The sequence below is a fragment of the Triticum urartu genome, chromosome 7A (assembly GCF_056163025.1).
Source record: "Triticum urartu cultivar PI428250 chromosome 7A, HENAU_Tu73, whole genome shotgun sequence".
Classification (NCBI taxonomy): domain Eukaryota; kingdom Viridiplantae; phylum Streptophyta; class Magnoliopsida; order Poales; family Poaceae; genus Triticum; species Triticum urartu.
The window spans coordinates 185,609,586-185,623,435 of NC_141879.1; the positions used below are offsets into that span (position 1 = coordinate 185,609,586).

The window sequence follows — 13,850 nt, forward strand, 5'->3', positions numbered from 1 at the left end:
TCCACGGTAATAATCGATGGCAGAGCCTGCCTAAAAAACGTGGGCTGAGTGGGCCTTTTATACCACCTCGATTAAATAGTTGGGTTCACTGCCCGATTAAATAGTACCACCTCGCTTTTTATACCAAATTTTACAGATTTATATACGTGCCTCGAGAATAAGAACACAAAAAGGATGATGTGTGTGTCTCATTCATCCAGTGGGCATAAAAGGAAAGATAAATTAATACCTAGGAATTAAATATCCAAAGATGTAAGGGGGCACAGCATAGATTCCTACAGAACAAATAAAAATGACACAAGCGTGTGGAGTAATAACGCAATGGAATCATACGAGGTAGGAGGGCACAACATGATAGTGGATTTGGGAGGTGAGATGGGCTAAAACGCATTTAGCAAGATTTCTTTACGACTCCATGCGAATTCCAAAAAAATTGCTCCAACTTTCAAATAATGCCTTGGTGTGTAGGATTTGAAAATTAGGCCTTTTAAATAACAAGAATAGTTGTACAAATATCATACCAAAAATATCATACGTAATGGTTTTTAATGTACGACCTATAGACATTTTTGGTAGCATTCGTCTCGCTGCCCCCCGTTGGGTGGCACCATTCAGCTATAATTATCCCGCGTTGTTGTGGAGGACACGTTAATTATTTCTCCCGTTGCAATACACGGGTATATGTGCTAGTCGACCACTTAAATCTGCAATAATTTCTTGATATCTTGGAAAATCTCACGGATCACAACAGCATTTGAGCTATCAAAAAATGCTAAACTTAAAGTATCTACAGCCGGACTTTGCGAATCCGACCCCTTAAACGCCCACACGCCGGGCGCGTCCACAGACACTGACTGGGCACTCTCTAAATCCGTGCCTCCACACCAGCGTATCTCATACCCGACACCCTATATCCATACAAATTCATGCAACGTAGTACGTAGATCACCAAACGATCAAAATCGACAGGAAACGAACATATAAACCAATACCAAACGGGCATAATTCACATAAACATCACCAAAAGATCACCGAACGGGCATAGTTCACACAGTTCAATGATCCGACATATTCTAACTACATACTAGAACCCGATTATATAAAAGGAGAGGGCGAGCTTCACCACTTCCTTGCTGGCCCTTTGCCTTTCCGGTCGCCGGTGCTGCTATAGGCGTCCGCAGCAAGAGGTGGGTCGACGTGGAGCCGTCGGAGTCGGACCCGTCGGAGGAGGAGGAATCGGAGATGAGGATGTAACCTTGCAAGCGCCGGACGATGCGGTCTTGCTTGCGCTTGAGCTTGGCCACCCTCACCGCCTCTGCCGCTGCCATCGCCGCCTCCCGCTCAGATTGCTCAATGCCGAGCCGGAGCTACTTGGTTGATCCTCCGGAGCTGCCAGGCGTCCGTATCCGCCGTTATAAGTGACTGACGGTACACCCACTGGAGGAGACGCTCCTCCTCGTTGGGCACTGGCATGCCACGACGGCGGCAGAAGGACTGCACAGCCACGTTGGACCCGCCCCCATCTCCCTTGCCCTCTGCCTCTCGCGGCGGGCGACGCATGCCTCCGACTCTAGAGTCCTCATCCGCAGCACCGGCGGAGCGGGCACTAGAACCCACCGCTGCCCGCGCGGAGCAACTACTGTAGGTAGAGGAGGCCGTCGAGCGGGCAGAGAAGATTGGGCAGTCCGGGCAGATCCGCGCATGGGGCGGGAAGGGTCGGCGTGGCGGCGACGGGCGGCAGGAGGCGTCACACCGGACCAGGAGCTGCCGCCTGTATCGACCCGCGACCGCTCGAGCGCGATACGGAGCGCTAGCTCGTACCCGTCTCCGGAGTTGCTGTCGGAGTGGCTGCCGGTGCTTGACATGCTCGTCGACGCTAAGGATTGGGCGGATTGAGGAAAGGGGAGCATCAGGGAGCGGAGCGGAGTGAAGTGAGCTAGGGTTTGCTTTGGAGGGGGATTTTGTGGTGTCAGGGTGGGCCAGCGGTGGGCCAGGCTGACGTGACGGACGCGTCCGGGTCGCCTCATATCTGCTCTATATTTGGGCTGGATATGAGGGATGCCGGTCAGTCCGGACGTTTGTCTATATTTTGAGAGTTTCGATTGAGTCAGGTTTTTCTGATTGGTTAGTGAATAGTGACCGAATGGCCCGCCCCAACGTAACGTGTTTAAGAGGTCCAGCTATAGATGCTCTTATATCGAAATTGCATTGGAGCACACGACGACTACACCCACTGGAATCTGCCCCATTCATTTGCCTCGGGACTCACACTGCTATGTTAGATAGTCTGTATTAGGAGATTTTGAACTATGTATCTCATATAGTACAGGCTTGTATTGGATGTTCTTTTCAGACTGACGTTGTCAGTGAGCACATACCTCAACCACCAACGCCCAACAATCTAATCAATGCGCCCACGTCCCTTCCTCTTTTCATGAAGCCATCTTCCCCCGGAGGCCCTTTCTTCTCCACCATAAGTGACACTGCACATGTCCTTCTTCCTGTTTCTACTTTTCCCTCTTCTCTTTTTGCTCCTAGTCTCCTCCTTCAACAATGTGGATGTGGGAAAAAGCCAGGAGGAACAAGGAACACCATGCCTCCGGCGAGGAACAACGTTGAGGACGAACTAGGTAGTCACTCGAGCTTGCCGCGCACCATGTGGACACGACCAATGACACGATGTCTGCCCTAGCCGCTGAGTCTTGTGTCCCGCGACCAGCGAGAAATGTGTGAGAAAAAAGCCAGTGTAAGATTATGCCGTTGATGATGAGAAAATTGATGCAGTCGCTGGTCTAGCTTATCGGGTCAGTGACACCACGTCTTCCCAGGCCGTCGGCACCATGGCCTTCAATCCTACAGCCAGCGGGACTGCATCCAAGCATGAAGCTGGCCGCTTCCTGCGTCGTCCTCCTTGTTGAGGTCGTGAGCTTCATGCTTTTCTCCTTCGTCCTTGACATGTGCTTTGTGCATGGTTGACGTTCGTCAACCTGTTCCCACTTAATTGTCACAAACTTACTCTATTCCATCTTAGCCCGAGCTTCCTCGCATGTGTCATGAGCCCATGGCAGAGTTGTGGGGCCGAAATAAATGTGATTCATTGTTCCTACGTTGTATACTTCTCGTATTGGTTAGAATCAAAAGTAAATTGCATTAAGTACATCCATTTCGAGATAGTAATGGACATACAGATTTCGGAGGGCTGCGTCGCCGAGTGCTCCTAGTCCACTTCCCTCTTATGGCCCAGTTCTTTCGGCTCAATTCTGAAGAATTACTGCCCGGAGAATCACAATCGCAAAAGAACTCGTTTCTTCCCCAGGAATCATCCAAGAATTATCAGAATCGCTAGTGTATTTGAGAATCGTGAAAACTCGGCAATTCTGGCAATTCTAGCCGGGCCCTCAAAAGAAAACTGTTCGGTTTGAACTACTACCCCTATTGGGGACTCAAATTACAGCCAATATGTCACTCGGCCAGCTCGACCGAGCGACTTCATACAACAATTACAAGTTGGAATTACAGAAAAGAACTGAACAGACAATTCTATGGGCAGTTTTGAGAATCGTAATTCTCTAGAATTATAGAGCGAAAAGAACTGGCCCTATATCCCATACACTACCACGAAATTACGACATCCTCCCATCGGAGAAATCCAGCCTCCTGTGTAAATGCGAATGGACACGGGTGAGAAGGTGAGCCAGAAGTTTCGGAGAAGCAACGCCAGCTGGTCGTCTCCTCCTGCCGTTTTAGACTAATGACCAATCCTCGGCGGTCCTCGGCCTCGCCCGCGGAGCGCTGGCGCAGCCGCGTTGAAAAGGCGACCAAAACCCGACCCCCCGCCCCAAGTGCGCGCACAGCGCAGCGGCATCTCACATCACTCCTCCCCCACCCCACCCCACCACCATCGCCACCGGCCCACCGCCACCGCTCCAGCTCAACCTCGTCGCTTCCGGAACAACCAAGGCAAGCAATCCAATAGAAAAACAGCGGCGGCTCGGCTGGCGGAGGGAGACGAGGCGACCACCACATAGACCGCGCCGCGCCGTGGAGGCGCCCCGCCAAGCAGAGCCAGCAGCCCGAGCGCGCCTTCCTCCGAGGCCTAGCGCCGGCGCGCCGCGGGGAGGCGGCCAGCCATGTCGGTGTCGTGCGGGCTGGAGTGCGTGCTGTGCGTGGGGTGCGTGCGCTGGGCGTGGAAGCGCCTCACCTACATCGGCGCCTACGACAGCGAGACCTGGCCGCCCGCCTCGCCCGACGACTTCGAGCCCGTCCCGCGCATCTGCCAGATCATCATGGCCATCTCCGACGACCTCGACAACCCCAAGCTCATGCCGGCCACCCGCGGCTACACCCAGATCGACGGCGCCGGCGTCCACAAGCGCACCACCTACGACGAGGTCGGCACCGCCTGCCCGCCCTACCTCGTCTACGTCGACCGCCGCCGCAACGAGGTCGTCCTCGCCGTCCGCGGCCTCAACCTCGTCCGCAACGCCGACTACAAGGTCCCGCTTCGCATCCCCGATTCCAGCAGCCCAGGGTGAATTTCATCTCCGCGGGAACGGAATGTGAACCCGTTCGATTCGCCCGTTCGTTGCAGGTCTTGATGGACAACAAGCTCGGGATGCAGATGTTCGACGGCGGCTACGTGCACCACGGCCTGCTCAAGGCGGCCCAGTTCATACTGGAGAGGGAGACGGAGACGCTGCGGGAGCTGCTGCGCCAGCAGGGGCCCGACTGCAAGCTCATCTTCGCCGGGCACTCGCTCGGCTCCGGCATCGCCGCGCTCATGACGGTGCTGGTGGTCAACAACCGCAAGGCGTTCGGCAATATTCCCAGGAGCCACATACGCTGCTACGCGCTCGCGCCGGCCCGGTGCATGTCGCTCAACCTCGCCGTCAAGTACGCCGACGTGATCTACTCTATCGTGTTGCAGGTACCAGCTGCCCCGTGGTCAACCATTACCTACCTGTTCAATTTTGCTGCCTCTGAATATTTTGACTATTGGAAAATTTCGAGCCGGACAATTGGAAATTAGAATTGTTGGGGTGAGAGGAGGGGGAACGATTTGGTCAAATGTGCTTTGCTTGTGGCGTGCTTGGAATGTCTGTGAAAGCTTAACTAGTTTGATTGTGCCGAACGTTAGGAATTAGGCAGCGGGAATTGTGTTGTGAAGAAAGGTACTCCCGCTGATAGAATAAGATTATACAGCAGAGTACCCTTTCCTACTGTTGTTCTTCTAAAAGCTAGCTGACAGTTTACAGTAAAATATCCTTTAACCGCTGTACTTAAGAAAGGTAGCTCATATGAGGTTAACTGATATCGGCTTATGACTGATATGGAGATCAACTAAGTTAACTGTTTGACATGTTGTTGGGTGAATCCGACTCATTCTACATTATTTTTTGAAAAATCAATTAATTCAACATGATAATCTGTAATTGGTACAAGGTGTATGTCTGGAAATGGAAATTTGGATCGCACGCCTGACCACATAATGTGGTATTTGTGGTGCTTGAACTTGTCCCACTGCTATATGTTGAAATTGATTTATTGGATGTGGTACTATTTCCTTTGTGAAATTCATTGATTCCGAACAGGTGAATAGCTCGTGAACTTAACTGAATTCTGGTTTTGTTGTGTGTTTTTCATTCTGTTCCAGATTGTATCCGGGAGACCTTGTATGACTTTATTGCTTAATCAATAAAATGCTGACTTTCAAAAACCGATCCTATCTAGTTGTTGTAACCTCAGAAGTTACCATCTGTGGCACTAATCACATAGTAGTACCATCGGATACTCATTTTATCACCATACAATGTCTTTTGCCAGGATGATTTTTTGCCAAGAACACCAACACCATTGGAATATATTTTCGGCTCTATATTCTGGTAAGTCCCCTGTTAACTTTCTCCATGTAGTTCAATTTTCCGCCAGTAAAATAGTATGGAATAATGGAATTTTTCATAATTGCTTTGGACAGCTTGCCCTGCTTGTTATTCCTATTTTGCTTGAGAGATACATTTAAACAAGACAAGAAAAAGTTTAAAGATCCAAGAAGATTGTATGCTCCTGGTCGGATGTATCATATCGTCGAGAGGAAATTTTGCAGGTAATTGATGCGCTTGGATAGTTGCTGCTAGTTATTAGTTAAGTCATGTTGGTATGCTGTAAACGATGAACCTGTTATTCACTGTTTGTCTAGCACAAGGAAGTTTCAGGCTGTGTGTGCTGGTTTGCTCATCATTAAGCCTTTTTATACTATAGAAAAAGGATTCAGTCATCATGGTTTTTGGAAAAGCAAGCAACAAAGTTTCAGCACTTTGTTCTTCCAGAGCTAGGAAGTTCTAGCCGTTAATGGTTTCGCCCACTGCTGTTTTATTCCACACATTTTTAAAATGATGAAAAAAAAAATATATATATATATATCGGTGTATGCTTTTACGTTGATTGTTTAGACTAAGCAAAGCAAGATTTCCTCAGATTCATTTTGTGTAGCTTTCCAGGTCAGTGAAATGAATTTCGTAAACTATGAACATAATAAAATAAAGGTATAACAGTTGAAAAAAGAAGTATAGAATGCTGAAGCATGGTCCACGACAAACATTTCAAAATTCATATGACAAAGGTGACTATCTTTTTCATCACATTAGTTAGAAAATCAGTTTTATATGGAAAAGTAATCATGCCAGGCCTCTTTGAGGACTTTCGGAGGATTCTCATCCTCAAGAACTTCTCCTACGTGGTAGTTTCATTTGTAACTTAAAAGATTGTACCCTATGATTTTTTTCCTAAGAGTTTCTTTGCACCATATTCATATGAAAAATTATACTGACTAATACCTCTTGAAAAGATACCATTCGTGTGCAAAGTCATGTGGTATTCAATCCTATAGGATTCATGTCAATCCTACATTTAAAAATAAATTGTGTTTTGAGGTATCATGCAAATCAAAGAGATGATCCCGTTACAGTCTGTAATATTTGCATGACCGATAAATTTCTTTGTGAGCGATTTTTTTTTTGTTTCTGTACTCTTTACATACGAAGATTATAAAATAGTGAAAGTTTAAGAGATTTCTAATAACTGTCACACTTGGAGAATATGATAACATAACTATTACTAATTTGTAGCTGTGCAAGATACCCACCTGAGGTGAGAACTGCTATTCCAGTGGAAGGACGGTTTGAGCATATTGTGTTATCGTGCAGTACCACTGCTGATCATGGCATTATTTGGATTGAGCGAGAATCAGCCTTGGCTTTAGAGGTACGTGCACTTGTCACAGCTTGTGAACCATGAGCTTCAGAGTGATGGCATAATTATTTGGTTTCTAAATCCAGTCTTGCATGTCAATGTGATATTATGCAATATGTATTATGCTTGGGCCTTTTTAGTGATATTATGGATTACATGCGTGGGTATGCGTCCTAACATGTGTTCCCCCTGCCCGCCACCCTCACATTGGGCTTTCGTCTTAGCTTAAGCACAAAAGGGTTAACCTAAGTGCTATGTTTTAGGCTTCAACTAATAGGTTTTCCATACACAAAAACAATGGCCGGGCACCAAGTGATTTTCCTTGCTTCTCCAAGTGACGGTACACAAATAAATAATGATCTATGGATTTCTGACGCCTTCTGCACTTAAGTTTGGAATTGTTAACTTGTAGTTGGGCGTACATGTTTGAGAGCCTTCCACATTTAGGTTTTGAATGGGTAACTGGAAGTTGACTGTACATGTTCAGAGCCTTCTAAATTTAGGGTGTGTTTTGGTGGTGCCCAGGCCAATCCCTCCAAAATTTTGGCTAGCAAAGGTTTTGGCTGCCCATGTTTTGGTCAACTATGTGAGCAGATTGCATTGGAAGTGGCCAAAGGGGCATGGGAGTTGCCAAAAACCAGACCAGAAAGTTGGTAGGGTATGGGTACAAACCAAACTAACCTTATCCTTTTCCTTTCTATTTTTCTTATATTACCTTTTCTTCTGCACACTTGGTTTCAGTGAGAGATAAATTAAATTCGAGTTAGCGTCATGGTTTTCTGTAGGACATAATGCACATCATCCATGGAATAGAATGGAACAATTGACCGAACTGTTTAGACATACATGGTAAACAAGCTCTTTATGTGCAACACTGTTGATGCATATTGGCGTGCCAAATTAACCGTTATTTCTTGGTATTTGTAGCTTGTTTCCATTGGCTGAAACATAGTAATACGATTCGTTAGAACTTGCAATTGTTGGTTGGAGCATCGATTTCTTCCATTTCAGAGGCGATATTTATTTCTTTATTTATGATTATAGCTATGTCTTTGTGCAGCTAATGAAGGAAAAAGAGAAGGCAACAACTCCACCTGCTGAACAAAAGATGGAGAGATTGCAAAGTTTCAAGGAAGAACACAAGAATGCGCTCCACAGGGCGAAAACCTTGGATGTTCCTCATGCGATAGACATCTCTGAAGAGGAAACCCATGAGGGCGCTTCATCTTCCGATACTCACAGCGAGGCGACTTCATCAGAACCAAAATCTGCAGGAAGGACCAGCTGGGATGAGCTGGTTGACAAGCTTTTCACCAGGGATGAAGATGGGAAGCTTATCGTGAACAGGGACATGGTGGCGAGGGACGTTGTTATCGAGTAGTGACGGGTCCCATGGCTACTCATTCTTTTCGCCAGCCTTATGCAAGAGTGTATAGTGGTAAATCATGTTTTTACCCTCGCGGAATTTCTTTTTTTTTTTGGCGACTTAGAGAAAAGCAGTCCAAATGCCCTAGCGCTTGTGCATATGTAGATTTCATCTGCGTATTCTTGAGTCTGAAATGTCATGTACGTTGGTTAATGCAAGTATTGTATATCGTCTCTGGGTTGAGAGTTGGATATTATTAGATTTGTTTGCGTTGCCTTTGGGCTTTGGCGATCCACTCTGGCTATTCATTTGTCGATGAAAGATGTTCTCTTCTAGAGACCATGGGATGATGTACTCTTATAAACTTCTACCCCCTTTTGTAAACAAACCTAAGATGTACTAGGTCACTAAAAAGTGATCTTGCATGCTTCTCGCTTGGCCTGAAGAACTGGACCTTGCACAGATTTTGTCCTGGGTCAACAAGAAATTTTCGATTTTCGACCAACTTTCCTGATTTCTTCGGGAAAAGGTAATGCATATATCCATCTGGAAACAGAGCAGAAGAAGTACTAGTACGGAAGCGAGTTCTTGTCCTGGGTTAACAAGGAATCACCAAGCCGAAACCAAACCAAACCGAACCGAACAACAAACACAACGGACCACAATGGAACTGACCGTACACAAGATGGTCTAAACTTGTACAGTACTATAGTAATTATGTGCACTTGCCTGACCTGAATTCTGCATTTGAGGAGTCTAAACAAGCTAATTGGACTAGAGCTCTAGACCAGCGGGATAAGGAGCTTAAACTCAAAGTCCATTCACTGCAGCATTTCTGAAAGCAACACGGTTCAGACTTCAGACATGGACATGCGTCAGTTGCCGCCTTGAGGTCTGTATATGTTTCAACTGGCAGGCTGCAAAATAAGGATTGTTTGACCAGAAATATTTTGATGATTCAGTGAACTTTTTAAATACATTGCATCTCCCAGAAGGATCAGGCTTTAGTTAGTTGATACTTGATAATAGAAGACATGAATTCAGCAGTGCAAAGTAGACAGAACTTTTTTTTGCCCACAACTTGAATTTGCTCTGCAACTTATGAACTTGAAGTTGTTCTGCAGATTTATCACGAGCAGTGAAACAGTTTTGATTTCCAAACACAGTTACTACTACTTATCTGCGGTTGCACAGATCATAACGGCATCATGCTTGTTTATCTCAGCCTAATACAAAAAGATAAGAGCAGTTTAACATGGTCCATCACAGGAAACAGAGCAGAAGAAGTACTAGTGCAGGAGCGAATGCAAGGTTCAGAAAATCCATCACAGGAGCAAGAAGAAGAAGAACACTAGTTTTAGCTTGCATGAACAAGTGGAGCAAATTGCTCAGAGGTACATCTGTGGCGATCGTACAAGGACGAACTAACATATCAGCCAACGAGTATCCTCATATACACTTTGAAAACAATTTCAACATCGGACTTAATGGACACTTGCAGACGAGAAGAAGTTGTTGTGCCCTCCAAGCGGTCCAGCGTGAAGATTGTCCCTCTTCTCCTTCTCGAGCGCCTCTTCGGCCTTCAACGCTGCTTCAAATGGATCGAAGAAGCACGGCCGCGGTTTGAACAAGTGGTCGTGTCCCTGAAGCGATGGAGCGTCAAGATCCGACGCGGCATTGTACCCCTTCTCCTTGTCAGCATCATGGGAGGCAGGGTTGTGCATGGCCCCGTCCTCTGATCTCCACCACATTGGGTAAGGGCAATCGGACTGCAGCATGTCCTCCAGCCTGCCTTGGTCCAAGGTATCCAGGTACGGAGGTTCCTGTTGGCCCATCTCCACGCCAGTGCTGGCTCCAGTGACCGGCTCAACTTCAATTGGGTCGTCTTCCATCATTCTCATTAGTTCTTCAAGGTCAAAACCATCTGCCTCCTCATCCAGCAAATTGGAAACAGGCTCCAATGGCTCAAAGACAACCTCTTCAGATGTGCTCCTTGCAATGCTTGAGCCAGCCTCAGGAACAATCATCTGTTGTTGGCTGTACTGCTTGACAGACTCCAGCACATCTGACTGGGAGGAAATCACAGGAGCTTGAGCTTGTCGCTGCATATCATGCGAGGAAGAAGCAACGTCCGAGTGGTAGGATGTGGTGAACTCGCATGATGCTGAAGCACCTTCGATTGCCGCTGGTACAGCCACACCAGGTGCTTGTGCATCCTGAACAGGGAAGTCGGTACGAGCCAGCGGGCCATACATTGCTCTGGCTGCCTCATCATACATCAAGAACGACGGTGTGGCAGCTGCCGGGACGGGGACTGCTCCTCGCATCCTCTTGTTCGAGCGCGACGGATGAGGATCGGCGGTGGCAGCCGTTGCTGGCCTCTTCTGTGCGCGCGTGCTCACAGTCACGGGCTCTCGTTGCGGTTCTTGAAGCATGTACGCGGCCGATTCTTGACGGGCCGCGTCAGGAGGATGCTGAGCCAAGTGGATCTTGCAAAACACCTTCACCCCGTCGGCGACACTGGCCTCTGGCAGCAAGCATCGGTACTCCTCCATGACCCAGCCGGTGGACTTGCCCTTCTTCCTAAAGGACAGGTTCTTCCTCTCACCGACCTCGACCCCCGCGTGCTTGACGGCCGTGGTGGCGTTGACGGTCCAGGTGCCGCCGCCGGCGGTGCGCACGCTCTGGGTTTTGCTTCCGTTCTTGCTCTTGCGCGTGGTGAAGAAGAAGCGGTCGCCGCTGCTCGCGGCCTGCGGCACGGGCGCAATCTTGGCGGCGAGATCCTTGGGCTCGCAGCTGTAGATGTCGACGTGGTGGATGAATTTCTCGGCGCCATGCGGCTGGCCGGCGATGAGGCGTGGGAGGTAGTAAGTCACGGCGTCCACATCCGTAGGATTCAGACGGTAGTGCTGGAAGACGTCGAGCCCTTCCATCCTGCAGCTGGCCGGCGGCTGCCCTATCTGCTGCTGCTTCTAGCTAGGAAGGGTTGATGCCGATCGAGGGCAGGGCGGGCGATTGGGATCTGGGATAGAGAAAGGTGGTGTGGAGGCGAGGATGTGCTGATATTTATAGGCGATGGACTTGCAGGCGACGGAGGACGCGTCAAATTTCCAAATAGAGACACGGACGGTTTCCTTTTTCTGAATCCGATTCGGTCCCCAATACCCCGCCAATTTTCTGAAACTTGCTTTAATTTTCTAATTTCTGAAATTAAAGCAGTTCTTTTCATCCCTTTTCCAGCCAAAGAAATGCCCTGCAATATTGGCGCCACATTAAATCCTGACGAAAAAAAGGACGCCAATCTCACTATTTTGACGCCAACACAGAAAATACAGGTTTTGGCTGAACACAAAAACCTCTGCTAATCCACAAACGGACATCAGGCAGAGGCAAAAAGCAAGTATCAAGCGACCTAGGGGCCGAAGGAGACGGGCATTTTGTTTCCTACATGGCTTCTCCAAACATTTGTCCTGGGAACCATGACGCCTGTGATGAATCTCAAGGACCAAAAGTATACTTACTCTTCATGATCTCCTTTCATTGCTTGTCAAATCGATTGCTTCGTTTACGATACTATGATAGAGCTTATGAATCATTTAGTTCTACTAGCCTTACGCCTGGTACATGAAGTAACTAGACATATCAAAATAGAGCTCTTTATATCAGCCACTCACCTGCTCTTTTCCATTGTGCTGGCCTCAGCCTGCAATTTAAAGTAGATAAGTATATCATGCATTCAGAAATTGTACAAAAGGAATCCTTCGTACTGGAACAAATTATAGCTCGTCCTGGAGCTGGAGGTGCTTACTGTTACTGGTGTTTGCAAGCTGCTCAGAGCTGCAAGGCTCATCACAGTAAAGCCACTTTTGTGGAGCCTTTTTGTGTGTGCCTAGGCCTGTAACAGTAATGGACATTGAGTGTTGTTCAGTATTTACATATCATAGTCATTACACAATACTCCCTCCGTCCGAAAATACTTGTCAGCAAAATGGATAAAAAAGGGAGGGAGTACAACTTACAAATTCCTGGTGACTATGATAAATGTCAGAATACTCTAGTATGTTCCTGAAGAGTGCCATGTTTGAGCTTAGGCCGATATCTTCTGGCCTCATCATGTCTGCAAAAATCACCACCATGAGCTAATTAAAATTCAGTCGATTCAACCAAATACACGACATCAATTTTGTGCAGGCCATTCCCATTTCCGGCAGGGTGAGCTATGGTACCGAGCATGGCGCGGACCAGGGCCGTGAATACGGCGCGGCACAGCTTGAAGAGCCGCTGGATGGCCTCCGCCGCCGTCGCGGTCTTCAAGGACGGCACGGCCACCACCTGCCTCCTCTTGGCCGGCGGCACGGCCTCCCTCGCCCCCACCTCCACTGTCCCCGCGGCCGCCGAGATCCACCATCCACGCCCCCATCGCAGGCAACTCCAGGACCCGGCATTCTCGGTATCCGGGATGGGGGCGGCACCACCTCCGCAGGCCAGCAGTGCGACGGGGCGGCTCGTCCCTCACGTCGACCTCCTGCTCGAGGACAAGGCCCGGGTCTGGTCCGATTCAATCCCGAGCTCGTGCTACGTCAGCCTGGTTTCGCGGCGGGGACAAGTGGCTGGCGAGGGGAAAGGAGAAGGGGCGGCGACGGGTGCAGACCGAGATCAAGGCGACATGGCCGTGGCTGGTACACAGGATGCCACCGCTCCGCTCCCCATGGTCGGCTGTCGGAGAAGGGAAAGCATATGGACAGAGACTGAAATACAAGAGACCGTGATTTGTTTTTGGTAGAAAAGAGACGCCGGGGAAAGAAAAATTTGCAGCTTTTTGGATGAACAAACTTCAAACTTTTCCTTAGATGAAAAAAATATATATTATTTTCCTCTCGGGAGCCACGCGAGTGGAATCCTAGCCGCCATCAAGAGAGGCCAATCTTCCGGCGCCATCCTCCAGCGGCTCCCCTTCACTAACGGTCTCATCGGAAGTAAGGGGGTCGCCAGATCACTCGTGTGCGGACCACGTAGCTTTAGATTTCAGGGCCCTAGTAGCTTAGCGGCATCTTGGCTTCGGCGGAGGCGGCGATGTTGAATAAAGAAGCTCCAATTCCTCCCTGACATGGCGATTAGCTCTATGGTCGGTAATGCATTTGGGAACTAGCCTGTCCAAGAGGGGATGTCGCGGCGGCGGCATCTTTGTGGCGGATTTGTGTCCTCGGTCTCCGCCATTGCGACGACGCCTGGTTCA

The 13,850-nt window shown here is 48.5% G+C and overlaps 2 protein-coding genes and 1 long non-coding RNA gene across 3 annotated transcripts; 2 read left to right on the top strand and 1 right to left on the bottom strand.

The window, feature by feature from the left end:
• The first annotated feature begins 3,829 nt into the window (after positions 1-3,829).
• LOC125523422 (alpha/beta-Hydrolases superfamily protein) lies at positions 3,830-8,875 on the top strand. Its single transcript, XM_048688457.2, has 6 exons — positions 3,830-4,496; positions 4,592-4,927; positions 5,824-5,882; positions 5,975-6,103; positions 7,125-7,260; positions 8,309-8,875. The coding sequence occupies exons 1-6, from the start codon at positions 4,131-4,133 to the stop codon at positions 8,627-8,629; spliced, it is 1,347 nt and encodes a 448-aa protein (XP_048544414.1). The 5' UTR covers positions 3,830-4,130; the 3' UTR covers positions 8,630-8,875.
• Positions 7,267-8,189, top strand: LOC147958907 (uncharacterized). Its single transcript, XR_015611816.1, has 2 exons — positions 7,267-7,906; positions 8,034-8,189. It is a non-coding gene; the product is annotated as an uncharacterized LOC147958907 (long non-coding RNA).
• A 1,083-nt stretch (positions 8,876-9,958) lies between the features above and the next one.
• LOC125523423 (uncharacterized) lies at positions 9,959-13,406 on the bottom strand. Its single transcript, XM_048688461.2, has 5 exons — positions 12,841-13,406; positions 12,634-12,731; positions 12,423-12,509; positions 12,289-12,317; positions 9,959-11,867 (listed from the first exon to the last, which is right to left on the bottom strand). Exon 5 carries the CDS (start codon positions 11,545-11,547, stop codon positions 10,099-10,101), a length of 1,449 nt encoding a protein of 482 aa, XP_048544418.2. The 5' UTR covers positions 11,548-11,867; positions 12,289-12,317; positions 12,423-12,509; positions 12,634-12,731; positions 12,841-13,406; the 3' UTR covers positions 9,959-10,098.
• Positions 13,407-13,850: the final 444 nt, after the last annotated feature.

Bases quoted from the DNA above. Each gene is read 5' to 3' on its own strand.
- LOC125523422 (XM_048688457.2), top strand. From the start codon at position 4,131: ATGTCGGTGTCGTGCGGGCTGGAGTGCGTGCTGTGCGTGGGGTGCGTG. The intron at 4,497-4,591 runs GTCCCGCTTCGC...CGTTCGTTGCAG, and splicing joins TCCGCAACGCCGACTACAAG to GTCTTGATGGACAACAAGCT. The intron at 6,104-7,124 runs GTAATTGATGCG...ACTAATTTGTAG, and splicing joins GTCGAGAGGAAATTTTGCAG to CTGTGCAAGATACCCACCTG.
- LOC125523423 (XM_048688461.2), bottom strand. From the start codon at position 11,547: ATGGAAGGGCTCGACGTCTTCCAGCACTACCGTCTGAATCCTACGGAT.